This window comes from Lepidochelys olivacea (genome assembly GCF_965140295.1).
Source record: "Lepidochelys olivacea isolate rLepOli2 genome assembly, chromosome: 5".
Classification (NCBI taxonomy): Eukaryota; Metazoa; Chordata; order Testudines; family Cheloniidae; genus Lepidochelys; species Lepidochelys olivacea.
The window spans coordinates 113019988-113038433 of record NC_140415.1 but is presented as its reverse complement, the minus strand read 5'-3'; the positions used below and the strand labels follow the sequence as shown (position 1 = coordinate 113038433).

Genomic DNA, 18446 nt, shown 5'->3' with positions numbered 1-18446 from the left:
ATTTGTGGGGAAGGAATAATACAAAAGCAACCCCTGACAGTATATGTGAATAATATATGTGTACATTTATAGAATGTATAAATGTATGCATATATGTACACACCATTATTAAACAGTACCCATCAAAATACTGTCTAAAGATAAATGAGCACATTTTGTTGACCTTTTTACTGCAGAAATTTTCTTTTCTTTTTTTTAAGTTCTAATAAAAGCTCTTTCCCCTTGTGCTATGTCCCCGTTGTTTGCACTGAGTCAGCCTGGCGTGAGAGATAGGGGGGAATCCATTACAGACCAAAAGATAGTCGTTTCTCACATAATCTTTTCTTCAAATTGATGTTCTCAGCTGGGGACGTTTTGGACATAAAGAATTAAGTCCTGTTCTTCCTCTACTCACTGTGGAACAAAAATGAACTGCTTCTGTATCAGTATTTGCTCATAATTGTTTCTCTTCTACTTAACCCCCAAGGTTAAATTCGCTAACTGAAAAGGCGTATTGACAGTTAATCTCGATGTGTGTCAAAAAGCTGAGCTCATTGCACTGGATAATTCCCCCTGGGGATTGTGCTGTAGAATACAGCACCATTTGTTGAGCTGTTTGATAGAAAGAAAGAAAGCTTGGTATGGAGGAAATGGTTTACAACACTGCTTTTTGAGGGAAGGGGCATTATCACATGAGGTTGACTGTAACGCAGGTAGAGTATGCAGTGGTTTATTAATCATAGTTCACTGGTGCTTTTGTGTGTATATTCTGGTGAATTAACACTGTATTGTGGGCTTCAGCAGATTTGAGAAACCATTATGACTCTGTTTATTATCCATTATCACAATCCTCCCAAAAAAATTTATAGAAACAAAGAAACCCAAAGTCCTCCCCAGTTTTTCATCCTATAAATGTCATTGTCTTGCCATTATTGTACTCAAAAGAGTGAAAGAATATCTGTGGGACACAAGTCACCTATTTTGTAGTTTGCAATGTCTTTAAAATCCACCGCAGAGTCTGATTCTTGTACATGGGAGACCAATACTCTGCTGCCATGTTGTCTGCTCTTAACTGTTTGATCCTGTCAATTAGGGCTACAAGGCATTTTGCTGAGTCCCGTTAAGATGGGTATTTAAAATAGTAAGCTTATATAATGACTCAGAACATCTTTTTTTTTTTAAGATATCAGGATCATCACTTGGAATCATTATCAATAATGATCCAACCCTGATGATCTTACTGAGTTTAGTGCACTCAACATTCAGGCAAACTCCCATCAAAGCCAATGTGAGTTTGCCTCACTGAAGACCATATAAAAAAATGCGGATTTCAAGATTTAGCCCACTGGCTATAATTGAGACCCTGAAATTCAGTGACACGTGAGAGACAAATTATGTAGCCAATGATAAGAGGTTTCAGGAGCATTTCAGCCTGAACCTTTCAAAAGAATCCCCTATTACCTAGTACCTACAGAATATTTAAGGTCTTTAACATCACATAGTTCGAGACCTGTGAAATCACATTGTAGCCCATAGAATCTATGTCACTCAGTACACAAGTACATGCTGTTTAACTGTGTCTTCCATTGTTTAATGTTCTTCTTTGAAAATGTATGCAGGCGCCATGTAACATTTCTTTTTTTTTTTTCCCTGTACAAGCAGCCACCTAATGCTGGGGACAAGGATGACCAAACACTGACGGTAGGCAGCAGTTTATATTTTTATGTCTGGGCATTTGTTTCTGGAAGGTGTGGGCGAGACAAATCTTACTTTGCTTTGGCACACTTCAGCATTTTAATAAGCTATCATCCTTCCCCCACCCCCACCCCTAACGCTGCTATACAATTAAAAATAATTAAGTTCCAAAGTTAAAGTGACAAGTTAATTCTGGTATTCAGTTTCTATAATTTTTCATTTGGCACCAAGAATTAATGTATGTGCCCTGTAGACGCTTTAACTGAAAACAGACTATTTCCTTCATCTGTTTTTTTTTAATCGGTTTGGCAGGGGCTTGTTAGTTTTTACAAATTGTTGGTCCTGATTATTATTTATTATTCAACTAAATGGAATGTTTTATGAACATTGCCATCCACAAAATGGCTGTATTCTCTAAGAATCTTATGGCTGTACAACGGCACAGGAAAGAAACTCTCTTCTAGGTGTTTATAAGCCTGTTAAAACGTATTGAAGATCTTTTATTTTTTCGCTCTATTATTTTGTGTGTCTGTGCGTGCACATGTGTGTACATTATTTATCATCATTCTGAAAGTCCTTTTTTTTCTTCAACCTTGCCAACAGCATCTGGTGGAAAACAATAGGCAGAGGCACACATTGTTACTATAACTGACTTAAGGCCTATCTAAGATGCTATCATATAGATGGGGATTTTTTTTACCTTTCTACATCATTTTGAGGATATCTAATGGTCTGTAATGGAGTGCAGGCATTTGAAATGAGAAGCTGGTGTACTTCAGGACAGAGCTAAACGGTTTCACAGTGAAACTAAAGATTGCCATGACTGTCAGCTGCTCTTTATCTCCCATAAAATAATCCCCCCTAGGTTTTAACTTGACAAATTTAGCACACAACGTCTACACTGCCTTGTCTATGTTTGACTTTTAGAACATATTAGTTACACATTCTAACAACACGCCCTTAAATCCTAGGCTGGACAAAGTCAGAGGGGTCAGTTGATTTGCCCAACAAGTCAGGGGGAGTTTGTGGCAGAACCAGGAATTGAACCCACATCTCCTGAGTCCCAGTCTACTGATGAATGACCAGTGGATCCTTTGGGGCGAAAGGGGGTGTATACGTGATATTGCTTAGTACAAAATGTGACCAGTGGAAATCAGAAATGTTTTCACTCGGAGATGAATACAACTCATAGTGTAACTGGATCCATTCTCAAGAAAAGGCTAACTTCCTTTTCTTTTTTTCATTCAGACCAAGCCACGGCTCCAGCGAGGCGGGAGCTCTGCATCTCTCCACAACAGTCTAATGAGAAACAGCATTTTTCAGCTGATGATTCACACGCTTGACCCACTTGCCGAAGGTATCCCAATAACTTTTTTTCTTTCTCTGCTGTATAAAACAAAAAAAGATTTTCCCTTTTATTCACAAAAATGTTGTTTGTACCTGAACTACTTTCTTTTTGGTTTTGGTTTGCTTGGTTTTGGTTTTTTTGTTGTTTGCAATCTCTGAGAGAGGGCTTGCACTCTAATGTCAAAGTATACACAGTCCCATGAAGGACTGTGACATATAGGGATTGCTTTCACTGCAATACCAATAATAATTATGACTGTCTGGTGGATGCACTATAAGTACTAACTCTCTCTCTCTCTTTCTCTGTCTAGTTTGGGCTTGAACAGAGTTCATGTTGGGCAGGGATGTAAAAATTAGAAAGATGTTTTTTACTGCTACTTGTGTGGGATGTCAATTTTCCATTCTTAGCTTTGATGTTAGTATATCACAGGTTTCAGAGTAACAGCCGTGTTAGTCTGTATTCGCAAAAAGAAAAGGAGTACTTGTGGCACCTTAGAGACTAACCAATTTATTTGAGCATAAGCTTTCGTGAGCTACAGCTCACTTCATCGGATGCTAAACATGAAACTAACTTGTAATATGGAATGTAGACAACTTTGAAACATTGCAATCTTGGCTTTGGATGGATATTCACTGAGACCAGATAGAATGCGATTATCCACAATCAACTCAGAGCCATTATTGATCTGCAATTCTCTCCTCCCCCCAGCTCTCCCACACATCCACCCCATCTCCATCTCCATCTCCCTCTCACTCACTCATCTCTCTCTCTCTCTCTCTCACACACACACACACTTACTTTTGCTGATATTATCAAAGTGCCGAGTAATGTGTTCACTGTGTGATCCTCTAGATGGAAAACATAACTATATACTGGCTTGGCCTGAATCTGAGTGTCACCTTGTCCACCACTCCCTTCAGGTGGATTTCCAAAAATCCAAACCCAGGTATTTATTTGTGAAGTGTGTGTTCCGATTACATGACTTTTCCCTGCTGCAATAAGGTATGTCTTCTGCAATCATGTGTTTTTCAAAGTTATAATTCCTCCTAAAAGATGTGAATGGCTCAAATGGTCCTAAATCTCTAAGAATATTGAAAGCCCTGATCACTTCCAAACTTGAGTGATTATAAAATATATGAAGTACCCTAATACATTTAAATTGCTTTTCATGATACATACCAAGAAATCAGATTTCACTAGGTATGTCTTTAAATTGCAAACATTTTTCACACAATAAAAAAAATAAAAAAATAAACCCAGCTCTGCATCTCTCTGAAGCAGTAAATCTCCTTTTCCATTTCACTCTCCAGACATGCAAGTTAACACTCATTATGCAAAATGAAAGTGTGATATTTTAGCTCCTCTGTTATCTACACCATTAATTCTGCACTCAGAAAGGTTTGTAGTACAAATCCAAACCCTTTGTTGCTTTAATCTGCCAAAAAAATATGGCTATGATTTTTGTTAGAATTATATCGTTACCACAGGGACACTAAGAACACAAATCATATGACCCTATCCACCTGAAAGCAGCCTCTACTGCTTTTGGTCTTAGAAAAGCCCTGTGGTTCTCTCTGTTGATGTAACTGAGGCTGCACTTCTTCATTTAATAGATGCTGCATTATGTAACTGCCGAAGTCTGCCCCTTTAAGTAGCATACAGTCAGTCCCAGACTGTGCCCAGTCCTATTATCATAACTAGTAAACTGGCTCATGGGAAACATTGGAGCAACCCACTTGGAATCCTTCACCTGAATAACCATACAAGAGGATAGATATGAATCTATTAATATCAAGCAAGCAGATATAACTCCTTTCCCAATCCCAACTCAGGTCCTATCTCCACCCACCAGTGAGGCAGGCCTTCCATCCTCCAGAAACTTGATATATCAACTACCACAGTTTATAAACTCTCTTTTTTTCCCCACAACCCCTCCATTTTCCTCTCCCATCCTTAAAGATAAGTTTGTAGGTCCCTAGCTGCATCTGTGCTACTGCACACTCTGATTTAACTATTCCAATCACATCACATGCTAGAACATACAGCAAAGTGGAGGCACCTGGGACTAGAGACAAATGGGATTCCTGAACTCATTTTTAAAGGTAGGAATTACGAGAGGCTACGTAGATTGCTGCAGAAAAGTGGGTTAGGGAGAGCCAGTCAACAGGGGAGGGCCTTAGTGAGAGACTGAAGACCAAGGGAAAATTGGAAGGTTGTGGCAGGAGGGGGAGTCACATGGACTTCTTAACTGAACCCAAATACAGGCCTCAACAAAGATTCAGAAGTAAGATTGATGATCATCCAGTTTTTATTTATCTAGAACCTGTTTGCCTAGCCCTACTTCATATGTTTGCCAGGCCTAGCTGATTCCTCTATATACCATTGTCCATGATTCTTCCCCATTGCAAGGCTTGCTCCATATAACATGTATCAAAGAAGAACTTAGGATCCTCTCATTAGAATAGTCTCAGAAGGAGAGCTTTCTAAATCTGTGTTCTAATTTGGGAGCAGTAGGTGCTGAGCTCTTTTAAAAATCAGATCATGTAATAGCAAATAACTCAATAATGTTTGGCTGTATATAGTAGTTAATCTATGTCAGTAAAATAAGCATTTATCAATACTATTTAATACAGTGTTGCTTAGTGGTTATTGCAGTAATCTGAAATTATATCCGAGGAAGCTTCCTTCAGTGTTCCACCATCTCTGTCACCTTTCCCATGTTTTCCTCCATGCCTTCATGTCCATCCTGGCATGATTTTTCTTTACAAATTGAAATTGAACAGTCTCTTGGCTTCCAACTGGATTTCTTAGAAAGTCTATTCACCTTTTTGTTTCATTTAATAGAGACACAGTGGGCTAAATTTTCAAAAAGTAGAAACCTACTTGCACAAGCAAAAATGTCTGCGAAGTGCATGCCTACATTTGCAAATGTAATTACTGTGATAGACCACACTAATTTAATGTACAGATGACAAGTTAGGCACCATAATGACTATCTGCATGTGCAAATATCAAACTCCCATTGACATCAATAGGACAAGGATTTTAACCCTGGTTTGCCCATAAATATAGTAATGACTGTTTAGCCTGTGTCTGGGAGAAGCATGTGAAAATAACTATCTGATTTCATATTCCGTTGCTGTGGCTTACCCAAATTTATGTTCAAACTTCTTCAGAGAGACACTTCCGTCTCAGGGCTTCAGATCTTCTGCGTTCCAAGAGGTTTGTAAAGCAGACACATGGAGAGTTCTACAGATCTTTACTAAACTACAACATTGACACACTGGAACTAGAAAATCAAGACATGTTTTTATTTTATTTTTCTCGCTCATATATCAATATCAGTAATAAAAATTCTGCACTTATAATTCAGTAAACAATGTGTAGAAAATGGATGTGCCAGAAAAGAATCCAGCCCATTCTCCCAGATATCTGATGGCTTTGTAAGGCTACCAAGAGTGAAAAGAAGTCAAATCTTATTTTTTGTCACTAAAGTCAGCAGATGTGGGTCTGAATGCACATACAGAGTTGGTCTATTAAGTAAAAAAAGTTAGTTTGACCTATGTGACCTAATATTTGCCTTGGCACCTAATGTACGTAAGTGAAAATAGTTAATAGTATTCACTCTTGAATAATTCACTTGTCAAGCCACCACTATTACCTGTTCAGACACCTAAAACTTTATTTCTTCTGGGAAGAAAACAAGAAATAAATTACATGTTAAAAAAATAACAAAAGCTGTTTTTACTCACAACAAAATATACATGAATTATTAGTCACAACCACATGATTCTATTGATGTTATCCTGTCCTTCCTCACAACATTTCCCTCCAGTTCGTTGTCACCTTTGCTTGTTGTGCGTGTCTGAATTCTAGATTGTAAGGTCTTTGGGGGCAGGAATTTTGTCCGACTCTTTGTTTTGCGAAGTGCTTAACACACATGTGGGTTTGATACAAATGATAATAATAATTAATAACAGCTACTCAGATCCGTGGGAGCAGTTGAGTGCTCTGCACTTTTGAAAATCAGGCAGGTTTCCACATATGGATTTAAAAGCCTAATTTAGGCTTCTGCTTTTGAAAATCTTGGCCATAGTGTAGATGTTCACTGCTATCAGTTTAACCACTCTGTCTGGCAAGTGTACAGGACTTTCATTAGCTAGAAATGATCTCTGCATAGCAATTGAAATTGCATCACTAAAACAAAATCAATGTGGCATTGATTTTTTTTTCCCCATTTTGATCTTATTATAGCAATAATGACCTTGCAGCAGGACATTTCCTGGGGATTAAGATTAATGATTGGCTGTGCTTCAGGCCATCAACTATTCCCAGCCAGTCATTAATCTCTAGGAAATGTCCTGTGCCAAATTCGTTACTGCTTAAGTGCTGATCTTGCAACCCTTCCTCACTTGATAGTCTTGGTGAAGTCAGATGAATTACTTGTATCAATATTATTCATGACAGCAAGGGCTGCAGGATCAGACTCAGTGTACTGACTCATATATAATTAGGTCCTGATCCAAAGGCCATTGAAGTCTGTGGAAAGATGCCTATTGATTCTAAAGGACTTTGGATCAGGGCCTTACTGCTGGGAAGCTGCAGAAAATCCCTCAATTTATTTTTATTAGGAGCAATTTATAGGTCTATGAATATCCCACCCCTCCTCTTCTCCTGTGTGCTAGCCTCTCGCCAGTCTCTATGGTTTCTTTCTTGTTCAAATACTGCTGTTAAATGATCACAGTGATTACACAGGTCAAGCCGTCTACCATATCTATCTATTTTGGGGGTTTTCTATTGCGCCCATCATTGTAGTATCTAAGTGCTTCACAGATGGAGTGTCTTAATCTTCTGGACACCATACTACTATGGCTTAGTCGTTATTCTAAGAAACTTGTTTTGGTTTTGTTTCTGTTGTTTTTTATGTTTGGAAATAAAAACCTGCCAAATCTCTTTTCAGGATCTGTCTGCAAAGACCTTTCATGGGTTTTTTTGTAATATACAAAAGGGCATTTCATTGTGCCTCTATCTTACCTTTCACACTTTGTATTTAGAAATACAGATCTCATGCTAAAGTAACCTTAGGTATTTTAAATTCTGACCCTTCACCAATTTAATACAGGGAAGCAGGGGTCTTCTTTGAACATCAAATTAAAATAAAAATAGGAAGGTTGATCTTTCCTCCAGAGAAGAGGTAAAAACCACTAGGCTGTATGAAAAAATCCAATAGGATTTAAAAGAGAAAGTTATGTTTCTATAGAATTTTTAAACCAACCCATATAATTCTATAACAAAGTTATAATTCTCTATTAAATTCTATACATTGATTTTAAAATTCTGTGGAAGGGATATCATTCTCTATTATATCCCATAGCATGCTTCGAATGATTTCAGTAACCTTATTGGTTTCATCCCTACTACATTCTATAGGCTATTTCTATAAATCTGGATCCTTCAGATCTTTCAGTAAGCGTGAGCCTGTTTGCCTTATTTATTTTAACATCAGAAAGTCTGTGCAGGCATTACATTTAGTAACACCCAAAAGTATAATCTCTACAATTCAAACTGTTTCTTTGAAAATTGCCTCCACAAGCCAAAGAAAAGATCAGACCAAATGATTTATTTTTGTGTTCCTAATCCTTTCCCTTTTACCTCTCCTTCCTGAATTGATTCCACGGTGGGTACCTTGTGAGCTGGCCCTGTGAGGTATCCAGCAACTTACAAAATCAAATCCATGGTCATCATTTTAACCATCTAAAAACCTGATTGACGCACACTCAGCATTTGCAGAGACCTACCAAAACTCTGCAGCCTGCCCGGGCTTCGTACCCACAGAGCAATATTGCATGCAATCATGAGGTGGGAGGGGGCCCTCCTCACCAAAAGCCAGCATGCTGTCAGCAGCTGCTTCTCTCCATCCCTGGAGGTGGAATCCAAGACTCTGTTCTCCCCGTGCTATATACTGCAAGGGGGTTGCCAGGAAGTGACACTGCAGTGAAAAAATGCCTCCCCCTGCATCCCTGAGCTCCAGCTAACTGACAGTGGAGGGTCCAAATTGGACAGACAGTGAGGGGACCAAGTGGTGCCCTCTCCCTGAGTACCAGCTGACAGTTCTGAATGGCAGGAAACAGCCCATCAACCAACAAGCAACTGGGTTCAGAGGCCAGAACCACAGACTCCTCCAATACCATCCCCACCACTTCCACCAGATAACATTTTGGGGACCACACATTCCTTGAGGCTCTCATCTCCCTGTATAGGCTGCTCCTGTTTATTGCAACTCCAGTGTTACAGTAGCTTCTATAGGAATTCTGTAGGGGAGACTTGGGGGCTGAAACCTGTGGAAGGCTTGTCAGGGTGGTGGGAAGCTTATCTCTGCTTTAGCGGTGCTCACCCGTTGGATGGATGAGTGGCTGCTTCATGGCTAAGAAGCTGCTCCATACTGTGCCCACCTGACCATTCCCAGGATAATTTAGGGTGGCTACAGTTACTCTGAGGGTGTAAGGGGCCTGTGTGCCCATCAGGATTCAGCCTTCTTTGTCAGGCTAATGAAGAATATAAATCCCTACCCCGCATCCTATTTCCTTATTGAAAAAGGCTACCTTTTTAAACTGTTGTTCTGTCAAGGACTCTCACAACAAAAACAAAGAAGCATTTAGTGTAATTTTGGTGGCAGGCAACTGCAAATGATACAGAATTGTTCATCATCAAATGCAACCTAAATTATCCAGACATGTTCTAAAGGCTATAAATGATTTATTATTTCTAATCAGCTCCACAAGGAAAAAGGAACCCCCAATAAAATGTGCAGCAGTTGGTCTCAAGCAAACAACATGAGAATCAATTACCTTTACTGAATTTTTCTCTTATGAATGTCAAACCTCAGATCCTATAAGGTTCTAGCCTTATCTAGAATGACACTTTTCTGGATTAGGAAAACCCAGGAAGATGTCGAAAGCAGTGTTGATGATGCAAACAGTAATTCTAAATGAGTATGGAAGCAATGCCCTTGCCTGCCACTAATGGGCATTATGTTATTGAGGGTACCATCTTTTTGGTGAGATCTCTCATTTGTTGATAAAGATCACTGTCACATTTTAAAAGTTATAGGGATGCTTGTCTCAATGGGAGCAGGGGAAGGAAATAGCTGCAAGGCTCACTCTCCGAATATTTCTCCCTACTTCTTGTGTTGAGGTGCCAGGTCTACCCTCCCAACCCCTACATGGAACAGGCTGTAGAACCTGTCCGCCATCTTACAGATACAGTGAAAGGCAGGACCATCTGTGCAAAGGCCCCATCTCACATAGGCTCTGTGTCTTGACAGCTCTGCCTCCTACTCCCTGGCAATGTAGCTGTGGTTTCTCCTACTGGTGGCTGTCCAAAGTGCTCCACTCAAAGAGGGATTTCAGTCATGGTGTGGTGGCTTCAGAAAGTTAATATAACTTGAGGATATATTAATTTTCCTGCAGAATCTTTGCAGGGCTGTTAGGAAGACAAATTCCATCCTCCCCAGTCCGCTCGTTTCCAGCTTGTTGAGACTCACGAATCCCCAGACTAACAAAGGGTTCTGCTTGGGGTCTGGACAATTGGAAGAATGCTCCTATACATATGGCTGACTCCCCTGTTGCCATGTGAGAAAGGTGTGACCCATACACAGAGGGGAATCTCTGCCTGAAAAATCATAGGGCACAGTTGCACCCAGTGTCTTGCACAAATTCCCAGATTTATATCTTGCATCTCTTCAGTTGGATGAGTTATTGTTTCCTTCTATACTCCACCTCCAAAATATCCTATTATATAATGTACTGGTGCTGAAAGGCTGAGATTTATTATATTTGCTTTTTTTTTCATCACAAAAGTGCCTGCTTTTATTAGTAAAAGAATTAATGGCTACATATACGTAAAATTGAGTTGAGGAGAACTATTCATAGGGTGAACCTTGCAGATATTTCTTTCCCCTGTTCCCATTGAGACAAGCATCCCTATAACTTTTAAAATGTGCCAGGGATCTTTATTGACAAAGGAGAGATCTCACTGAGTTGAGGATTCTGTCATTCCTCTGCAAAGATCTGAAGAGATCCCTAGCATCTAAAGCAAAGAAGCCAGTGGTCTCCAGTTGCAGTGGGGGAGGTTTAGGTTGGGTATTAGGAAACACTATTTCACTAGGATGGTGGTGAAACTCTGGAATGGGTTACCTAGGGAGGTGGTGGAATCTTCATCCTTAGAGGTTTTTGAGGCTTGGCTTGCCAAACCCCTGGCTGGGATGATTTAGTTGGTGTTGGTCCTGCTTTGAGCAGGAGATTGGACTAGAGGGCCTCCTGAGGTCTCTTCCAACCCTGATCTTCTAAATATTCAAAGCAGCAAAATGCCCTACTTTCAGTGTTTTTGTAGACTGAAAATAGAAACCTCATGACTTTTCAGGAAAGCAAAGGAGAATGAGATTCTAGACATTTTTCTTCAATGGGGAATTATTGGAAATTTTTGCCTCTAGAAATAATATGTTACTGGTTTAGGATCCCAGACACTTTTTAGTTCACCTTAAACTTAAAAAAAAAAATACAAAAAAATAAAACTAAGACTATTTGAAAAATGTTTGTGGTTAGCTTAGCCAAAAGGTGAGCAACAACGTAGCAAAACCAGAGATCTTGGATTGTGTGCAACTAAATGCAAATGTGTTTGGCTAGTTACAGATGGTATTTTAGATAGGTATTAACAGGGCTATCATAAAGCAGAGAAAGAAACAAGCTAAATAGCTCTTCTCAGGGAATCTCAGAGCATTACTTTGGATTTCAAAGCCAAAGATAATAGAAAATTGAATTTCTAGCTTTCCGTGTGGTACATATCAGAAATAAATCTCATTTTGACAGCTGGAGAGTTTGAACTTTCTGCAAAGATATGTGCATTTGGTGCAAGGCAAATGATATTTTAGAATAGTGTAGAGATTTTTGTTTTGAAGTAATATTTTGAGTTGATTTATCAATTTGCATCTGAGGGCTTTAGTTTTGTTCCGTTTTTGTTTTGTTTTTTAAAAGTACTTTTTGACATTCTATTTTATTTCATAAATATCATTGGTTCCTTGGTTTATTTAGCATAAAAGCAGGAGCCACATGGGTGATGTCTCTTCAGAATGTTGGGGTCTGATCCTGTTTCTACTGAATACAATGATGATGCTCCCTTTAACTTCAATGTGAGCAGGATCACATCTGCAAGCTCTGCATCCAGGAATAATGGGTCTGTACTTCGTGACATGACACAAGAAGTAGAAGGTGTGATAAAAGAAAAAGAGGATGAGCATATTGTCCTCAGTACCCTTAAATACTTTTGCTTAAATGTGTTAATGAGATGACATTGGCATCATCGATGCAAAAAAAGATGTACTTTTACAATTACTATTTATTATTTGTATTGCAATAGCACCTTGGAGTTTCACTCATGGACCAGTGCCCCACATTGTGATAGATGCTATACAAACACAGTAGAAAAGTCTAAGTTTTGCAAGGAACATCATGGAAGCTTGAAAGTCTAACAAGAATTTAGGCTTCTGTACCAATACATTTCTTCTCTGGCTTTGAGTACTTCAGCAAATATCAGGAAAAAAATAAGATCTTCTTGTTAAAAAAAATTGTTCCCTTTTCTTCCGCATGCTGTGGTCATAATACATTCCCAGTCATAAAGCAATATCAGAGTCATTGTGATTATGCCATCTGAGACAGATGAAACAGACAATGAATAAACTAAGAAAGACTTAAGAGGTTTATGGAATATGTAAAAGATGGGGAGTGGGATCAAATTTGGTGTGAGATTGAACAAACAAGAAATTATTTCAAAATAACTCTTTCCCCTTTAAATTCAAGACTGCCTGATATCCTTTTATTAGTAGATTATATAGACTTTCAATGTACAAAAGTATTATCTTTTAATAAATCCCTGCTAGAGATTTAGAACTCTCATTTTGCACCTGTGCTCTGTTAATCTTCTTTGCTAGATCTTTAGCATTTTTTCAACTGTGGTGGTTCTTTGTTCTAAATCTAACATCTCTGATGAGACCAAATCCAACTTTGATTCAAATTTAGATTGAATAGCTGCTAGAATAGTGTCTAGTAAAACTTTTGAAGTGGCCTCTATTACCATTTGTTTAGGGGTAGATCTCTGTTCAGCTAATTGAATTTCCTCAAAAGCAATAATGGCTAGCAGAGACTGCAAAGGGGATTGGGAAGAGAGAGAGAACCTAATCCCTTTTGTTGTCATGATATGAATTTTTTCTATTGCTCCTCCCTCTCTGACCTTTTGTCTTCTTTTAGGAGACATGAATGAAAAGCAAAGAAGACTCTCCATAAAGCATTTAAAAAATTTTAAAAAACAAATGAGAACTTATAATACTAAGGATATAAATGAGAAAAAATGCTCAGAATAGGAAAACTGTATGGTGGATTGTGCTGGGAAATCCACCTTAGAATATAACCAAGAAGAAGTTGATTATTATGAATGCGCAAATCTTGATTACCAATCCATAAACAATGTGCAAAGATAAAAAATAGTTCTCTACTTCCTTAAAGTCACTTCCAAATATACAGTTAATCAAAATGCAGTTACACACTTCTTTAAAAAAAACAACTGTAGGATATTGACACACACAAAAATTTCCATTCAGGAGTCTGACTTTTTGCAAAACTCTTTACATTTCATGTGCCAAGCTCACCACCTTCTCACTACAAGACAATGTAATCAAAACACAGTTATCAAAATAAATTGTTTCAAGTTGTTCAGAAAATACATTCCAGGCTTTTTTACACATCTCTCAATAGATCTTAGCCTCTATTCTCAGTCTTCTCAGTCATAGAGCTAGATTCATCTTATTTATACTGACATAAACCTGATTCTCCACTCCATTAAGCCTTGTCTAGATTAGAAGAAAAGATGTTTTTGAGTTAACTCAATAGAGAGACTTTACCTCAATTGAAAATCGCAGTTAACACCAATGTAGACACAGTTTAACAGCTTTACCTTGATTTTTAGCCAGTCAAGTTAGCAGCTAGGCAAGGCCCAAGCCAGTGGGACTACTTAGGTTCTTAAAGTTACTTGATGAATCAGCACCTTAGAGCACAGAGCCTAAGGACTGGTATACACACAGATTTTACACCAGTATAGCTATTTTGGTTAGAGGTGACATTTCCCCCTTCTTCACCCACTCAAAAATATAGTTATACTTGTACAATCCCTGGTCTGGATGCAATTACACCAATATAAAGGTGCCTTCCACTGGTATAGCTTTTTCTTCTCTCATTCCAAGTTAGTTGAAATGGTACTTTTGTACGTAGACAAGGCCTAAGAGCTGTAAATGAACATACAGTAGACCTCTCTCATCTGTGGGGTCAGAGGAATGGAATTCCCTTCCACAAATCAGGGAGCACCAGCAGAGCTCTGTCAATATTACACTGTCAATAGCCCACTGCTGTGCCTTCAATCCCTGTCTCTCAAGCCTCCTTCCATATACATGAGGTAATTTAGCTGTTAGATCTGTGTTTGTCACTGACCCTTCAGCCCTCCCATGTTGCACAGCTCTGCAGCATACAGGTGATGCTGAACCTCTTATGTTAGTTCTCTGTGGCATCCCTTTTGCACAGCTGAATAACACCAAGACAGTACAGAGAATATCTTTGACTTTGAGTGGACCAGAATGATAAGATAAATAAAGATTCTTGTTTTTAGGTATATTGAGTCTTCTCTTTTTCCATGGGTAGCTTTAAGCCACGTACAGTCAAGAGGGCACAGGAGAATACACATAAGTTACCAATGGCAGCTACTTGCTGATTCTCACACAGTGGAGTTGTGGGTATATCCAGTTGTATGAAAAATCTCTTCAGTCTCTAATACAAGACTGAGTTTCATTTTCTAAGGGGTATTTATTAATTATTTGTGAAATGTTTGCCTTTGGGCCATACTTCTCAATATCAGCAGGGAGGCCCAGAATCTGGAGATGAACATTTTTCAGAAATGTTTATGTTCTCCAGAAAGTAGAATCACAGATGTTTTAGGGGCTAGAGTTCATTAACTGAATGCTTATTTCAACTTCACTAACTGAGTCATGTACCATTTTCCCATCATGTACCAATTTTCTTTCTATATTTTCCTTTTACCACCCCCTTTCTTCCCTCCATTTCACAATGATGTGGTGCAAATGGCTCAGTATTTTGGTTCAAAGGTGGATTCTGCTGGAAGGAAAATTAAGAAGACATCTATGTTAATGATTCTGTGATTCTGAGCAGATCAGTAGTGACTACAGGACTCTGAGAATAAGGGTGAAGCAGTCAGCAGTGCAGGGTTGTTTTTGTCCTTTCTGCCAGTTGAGGGTAAGGAACTAAGCAGAGACAGATGCAACATGGAGATGAATGCATGGCTGCCTAGATGGTGTTGAGAGAAGGGCATTGGCTTCTTTGAGCCTGGGATGCCATTCCATCAAGGAGGACTGCTGGGAAATGATGGAGGTCCACCTGATGAAGAAGGGGAACGACACCTTCGGACACTAACTCTCCAAGTGAGGAGGGCTTTAAACTAAGTTCAAAGGGGGCAGGTTACAAAAGTCCACAGGTAAGTATAAAAAATGGTGACCTTGACAGAGGGCTGGAAGTTTTGGGGAAAGTGGAAAATTACAATAGGGTCATAAGATTCTATACACAAAAGGGGACTAAACAGAAAGAACTGAAAGTCTTCGTACACAAGGAAAATTATGACCAGAGACTTGGTGGGATAAATCTCATGACTGGAATATGGTTGTAGAGGGGAAAAGCTTGTCCAGGAAGGACAGCCAGGGAAAATAGGAAGGAGTATAAGCTGCATTGTATATCAAGAACGTATACACTTGTTCCAATGTCTAAAAGGAGGTGAGAGGCAGACCAGTCCAAAGTGTCTGGGTGAAGATAAAAGGGGGGTGGGGGAAATATGGACAAAATGGTGGTAGAGGGTCTAATATAGACCATGAAATCAGGAGGATGAGGTGAATGAAGCATTTCTAGAACAAATAACAGAAATTTCCAAAACCCAAGACCTGATAAGTAATGGGGCACTTTAACTATCCAGATATCTGTTGGAAAAAGTAATATGTCAAAATACACATTGTCCAAAAAGTTCTTTGAATGTATTGAGGACAATGTCTTGTTTCAGAGTGTGCAAAAAGTAACCAAGGTCAGCCATTTTAGACTTGGATTCTAACTAGCAGGGAGGAATTGGTGGCAAATCTGAAAGAGGAAGGCAATTTGGGTGAAAGTGATCGTGAAGCGATAGATGATGTGATTCTAAGGAAAAGGAGGAGTCAGAGCAGCAGAATAAAGACAATAGACTTTTAAAAAGCAGACTTTAACAAACTCTGAGAATGGTTAGGTAAGATTTCATGGAAGAAAATCTGAGGGAAGGAGGAGTTAGGAGAACTTGGCTGTTTCTCAAAGAGACAGTATTTAAGGCACAAGAGCAAACTATCCTGATGCAAAGGAAGGATTGGCAGATTAGTAAGAGGTCAGTATACCTGCATCAGGTGTTCTTTAATTATCTGAAAATCAAAAAGGAATCCTACAAAAAATGGAAATGTGGAAAAATTTCTAAAGAGGAGTACAAAAGAATAGCACAAGCATGTCGGGCGAAAATCTAAAAGACTAAGGGCTAGTCTACACTAGAAGTGCTATAACGGCGCAGCTACACCACTGTAACATGTCTTGCTTGTAACACTCCAGCTAATACATCCCAGAATGATGTTTGGTTTTTTTGCACCAGTATTACACTGTTGACTCATATTTAGCTTGTGGTCCACTATGATCCCTTTCTGCAGTACTGCTTCCTTGGCAGTCATTTCCCATTTTGTATGTGTGCAACTGATGGTTCCTTCTTAAGTGGAGTACTTTGCATTTGTCCTTATTGAATTCATCCTATTTACTTCAGACCATTTCTCCAGTTTGTCCAGATCAATTTTAATCCTATCCTCCAAAGCACTTGCAACCTCTCCTAGCTTGGTATTGTCCGCAAACTTTATAAGTGTATTCTCTATGCCATTATCTAAATCACTGATGAAGATATTGAATGGAACCGGACCCAGAACTGATCCCTGTGGGACACTACTTGACATGCCCTTCCAGCTTGACTGTGAACCACTGATAACTACTCTCCAGAAATGGTTTTCCAACCAGTTATGCACCCAACCTATAATAGTTCCATCTAGGTTGCATTTCTCTAGTTTGTTTATGAGAAGGTCACGTGAGACGGTATCAAAAGCTTTACTAAATTCAAGATATACCCCGTCTACTGCTTCCCCATCTATCCACAAGCCTTGCTACCCTATCAAAGAAAGCTATCAGGTTGATTTGACATGATTTGTTCTTGACAAATCCATGCTGATTGTTACTTATCACCTTATTATCTTCTAGATGTTTGCAAATTGATTGTTTTATTATTTGCTCCATTATCTTTCCGGGTACAAAAGTTAAGCTGACTGGTCTGTAATTCCCTGTATTGTCCTTATTTCCCTTTTTATAGATTTGTACTGTATTTGCCCTTTTCCAGTCTTCTGGAATCTCTCCTGTTTTCCATGACTTTTCAAAGATATTTGCTAATGGCTCAGATATCACCTCAGTCAGCTCCTTGAGTATTCTAGGATGCATTTCATCAGGCTCTGGTGACTTGAAGACATCTAACTTGTCTAAGTCATTTTTAACTTGTTCTTTCCCTATTTTAGCCTCTGATCCTATCTCATTTTCACTGGCATTTGCTATGTTAGATGTCCAATCACCACCAACCTTCTTGGTGAAAACCAAAACAAAAGTCATTATGCACCTCTGCCATTTGCACATTTTCTGTTATTGTTTTTCCCCCCTCATTGAGTAGCAAGATTACCCTGACCTTAGTCTTCCTCTTGCTTCTAATGTATTTATAGAATATTTTCTTGTTACCCTTTATGTCTCTAGATGGTTTGATCTTGTTTTGTGCCTTGACTTTTCTAATTTTGTCCCTACATACTTGTGTTATTTGTTTATATTCATCCTTTGTAATTTGATCTAGTTTTCACTTTTTGTAGGACTCTTTTTTGAGTTTCAGATCATTGACAATCTCCTGGTTGAGCCAGGGTGGTCTCTTGCCATACTTTCTATCTTTTCTATGCAGTGGGATAGTTTGCTTGTGTGCCCTTAATAAGGTCTTTTTGAAAAACTGCCAACTGTCTTCAATTGTTTTTCCCCTTAGACTTGCTTTCCACGGGATCTTACCTACCAACTCCCTGAGTTTTCTAAAGTCCACCTTCTTAAAATCCATTGTCTTTATTTTGCAGTTTTCCCTTCTACCATTCCTTAAAATCATGAATTCTACCATTTTATAATCACTTTTACCCAGGCTACCTTCCACTTTCAAAATCTCAACCAGTTTCTCCCTATTTGTCAAAATCAAA

At 38.8% G+C, this 18446-nt stretch overlaps 1 protein-coding gene across 1 annotated transcript in view; it reads left to right on the top strand.

Moving 5' to 3' along the window:
• SLC24A2 (solute carrier family 24 member 2) overlaps window positions 1-18446 on the top strand; it is a 169965-nt gene that overhangs the window by 90406 nt on the left and 61113 nt on the right. Inside the window, exons 3-4 of the mRNA XM_084629612.1 lie at window positions 1642-1680; window positions 2923-3031. Coding sequence (XP_084485738.1) covers window positions 1642-1680; window positions 2923-3031 — 148 coding nt within the window. The remainder of the gene's footprint in view (window positions 1-1641; window positions 1681-2922; window positions 3032-18446) is intronic.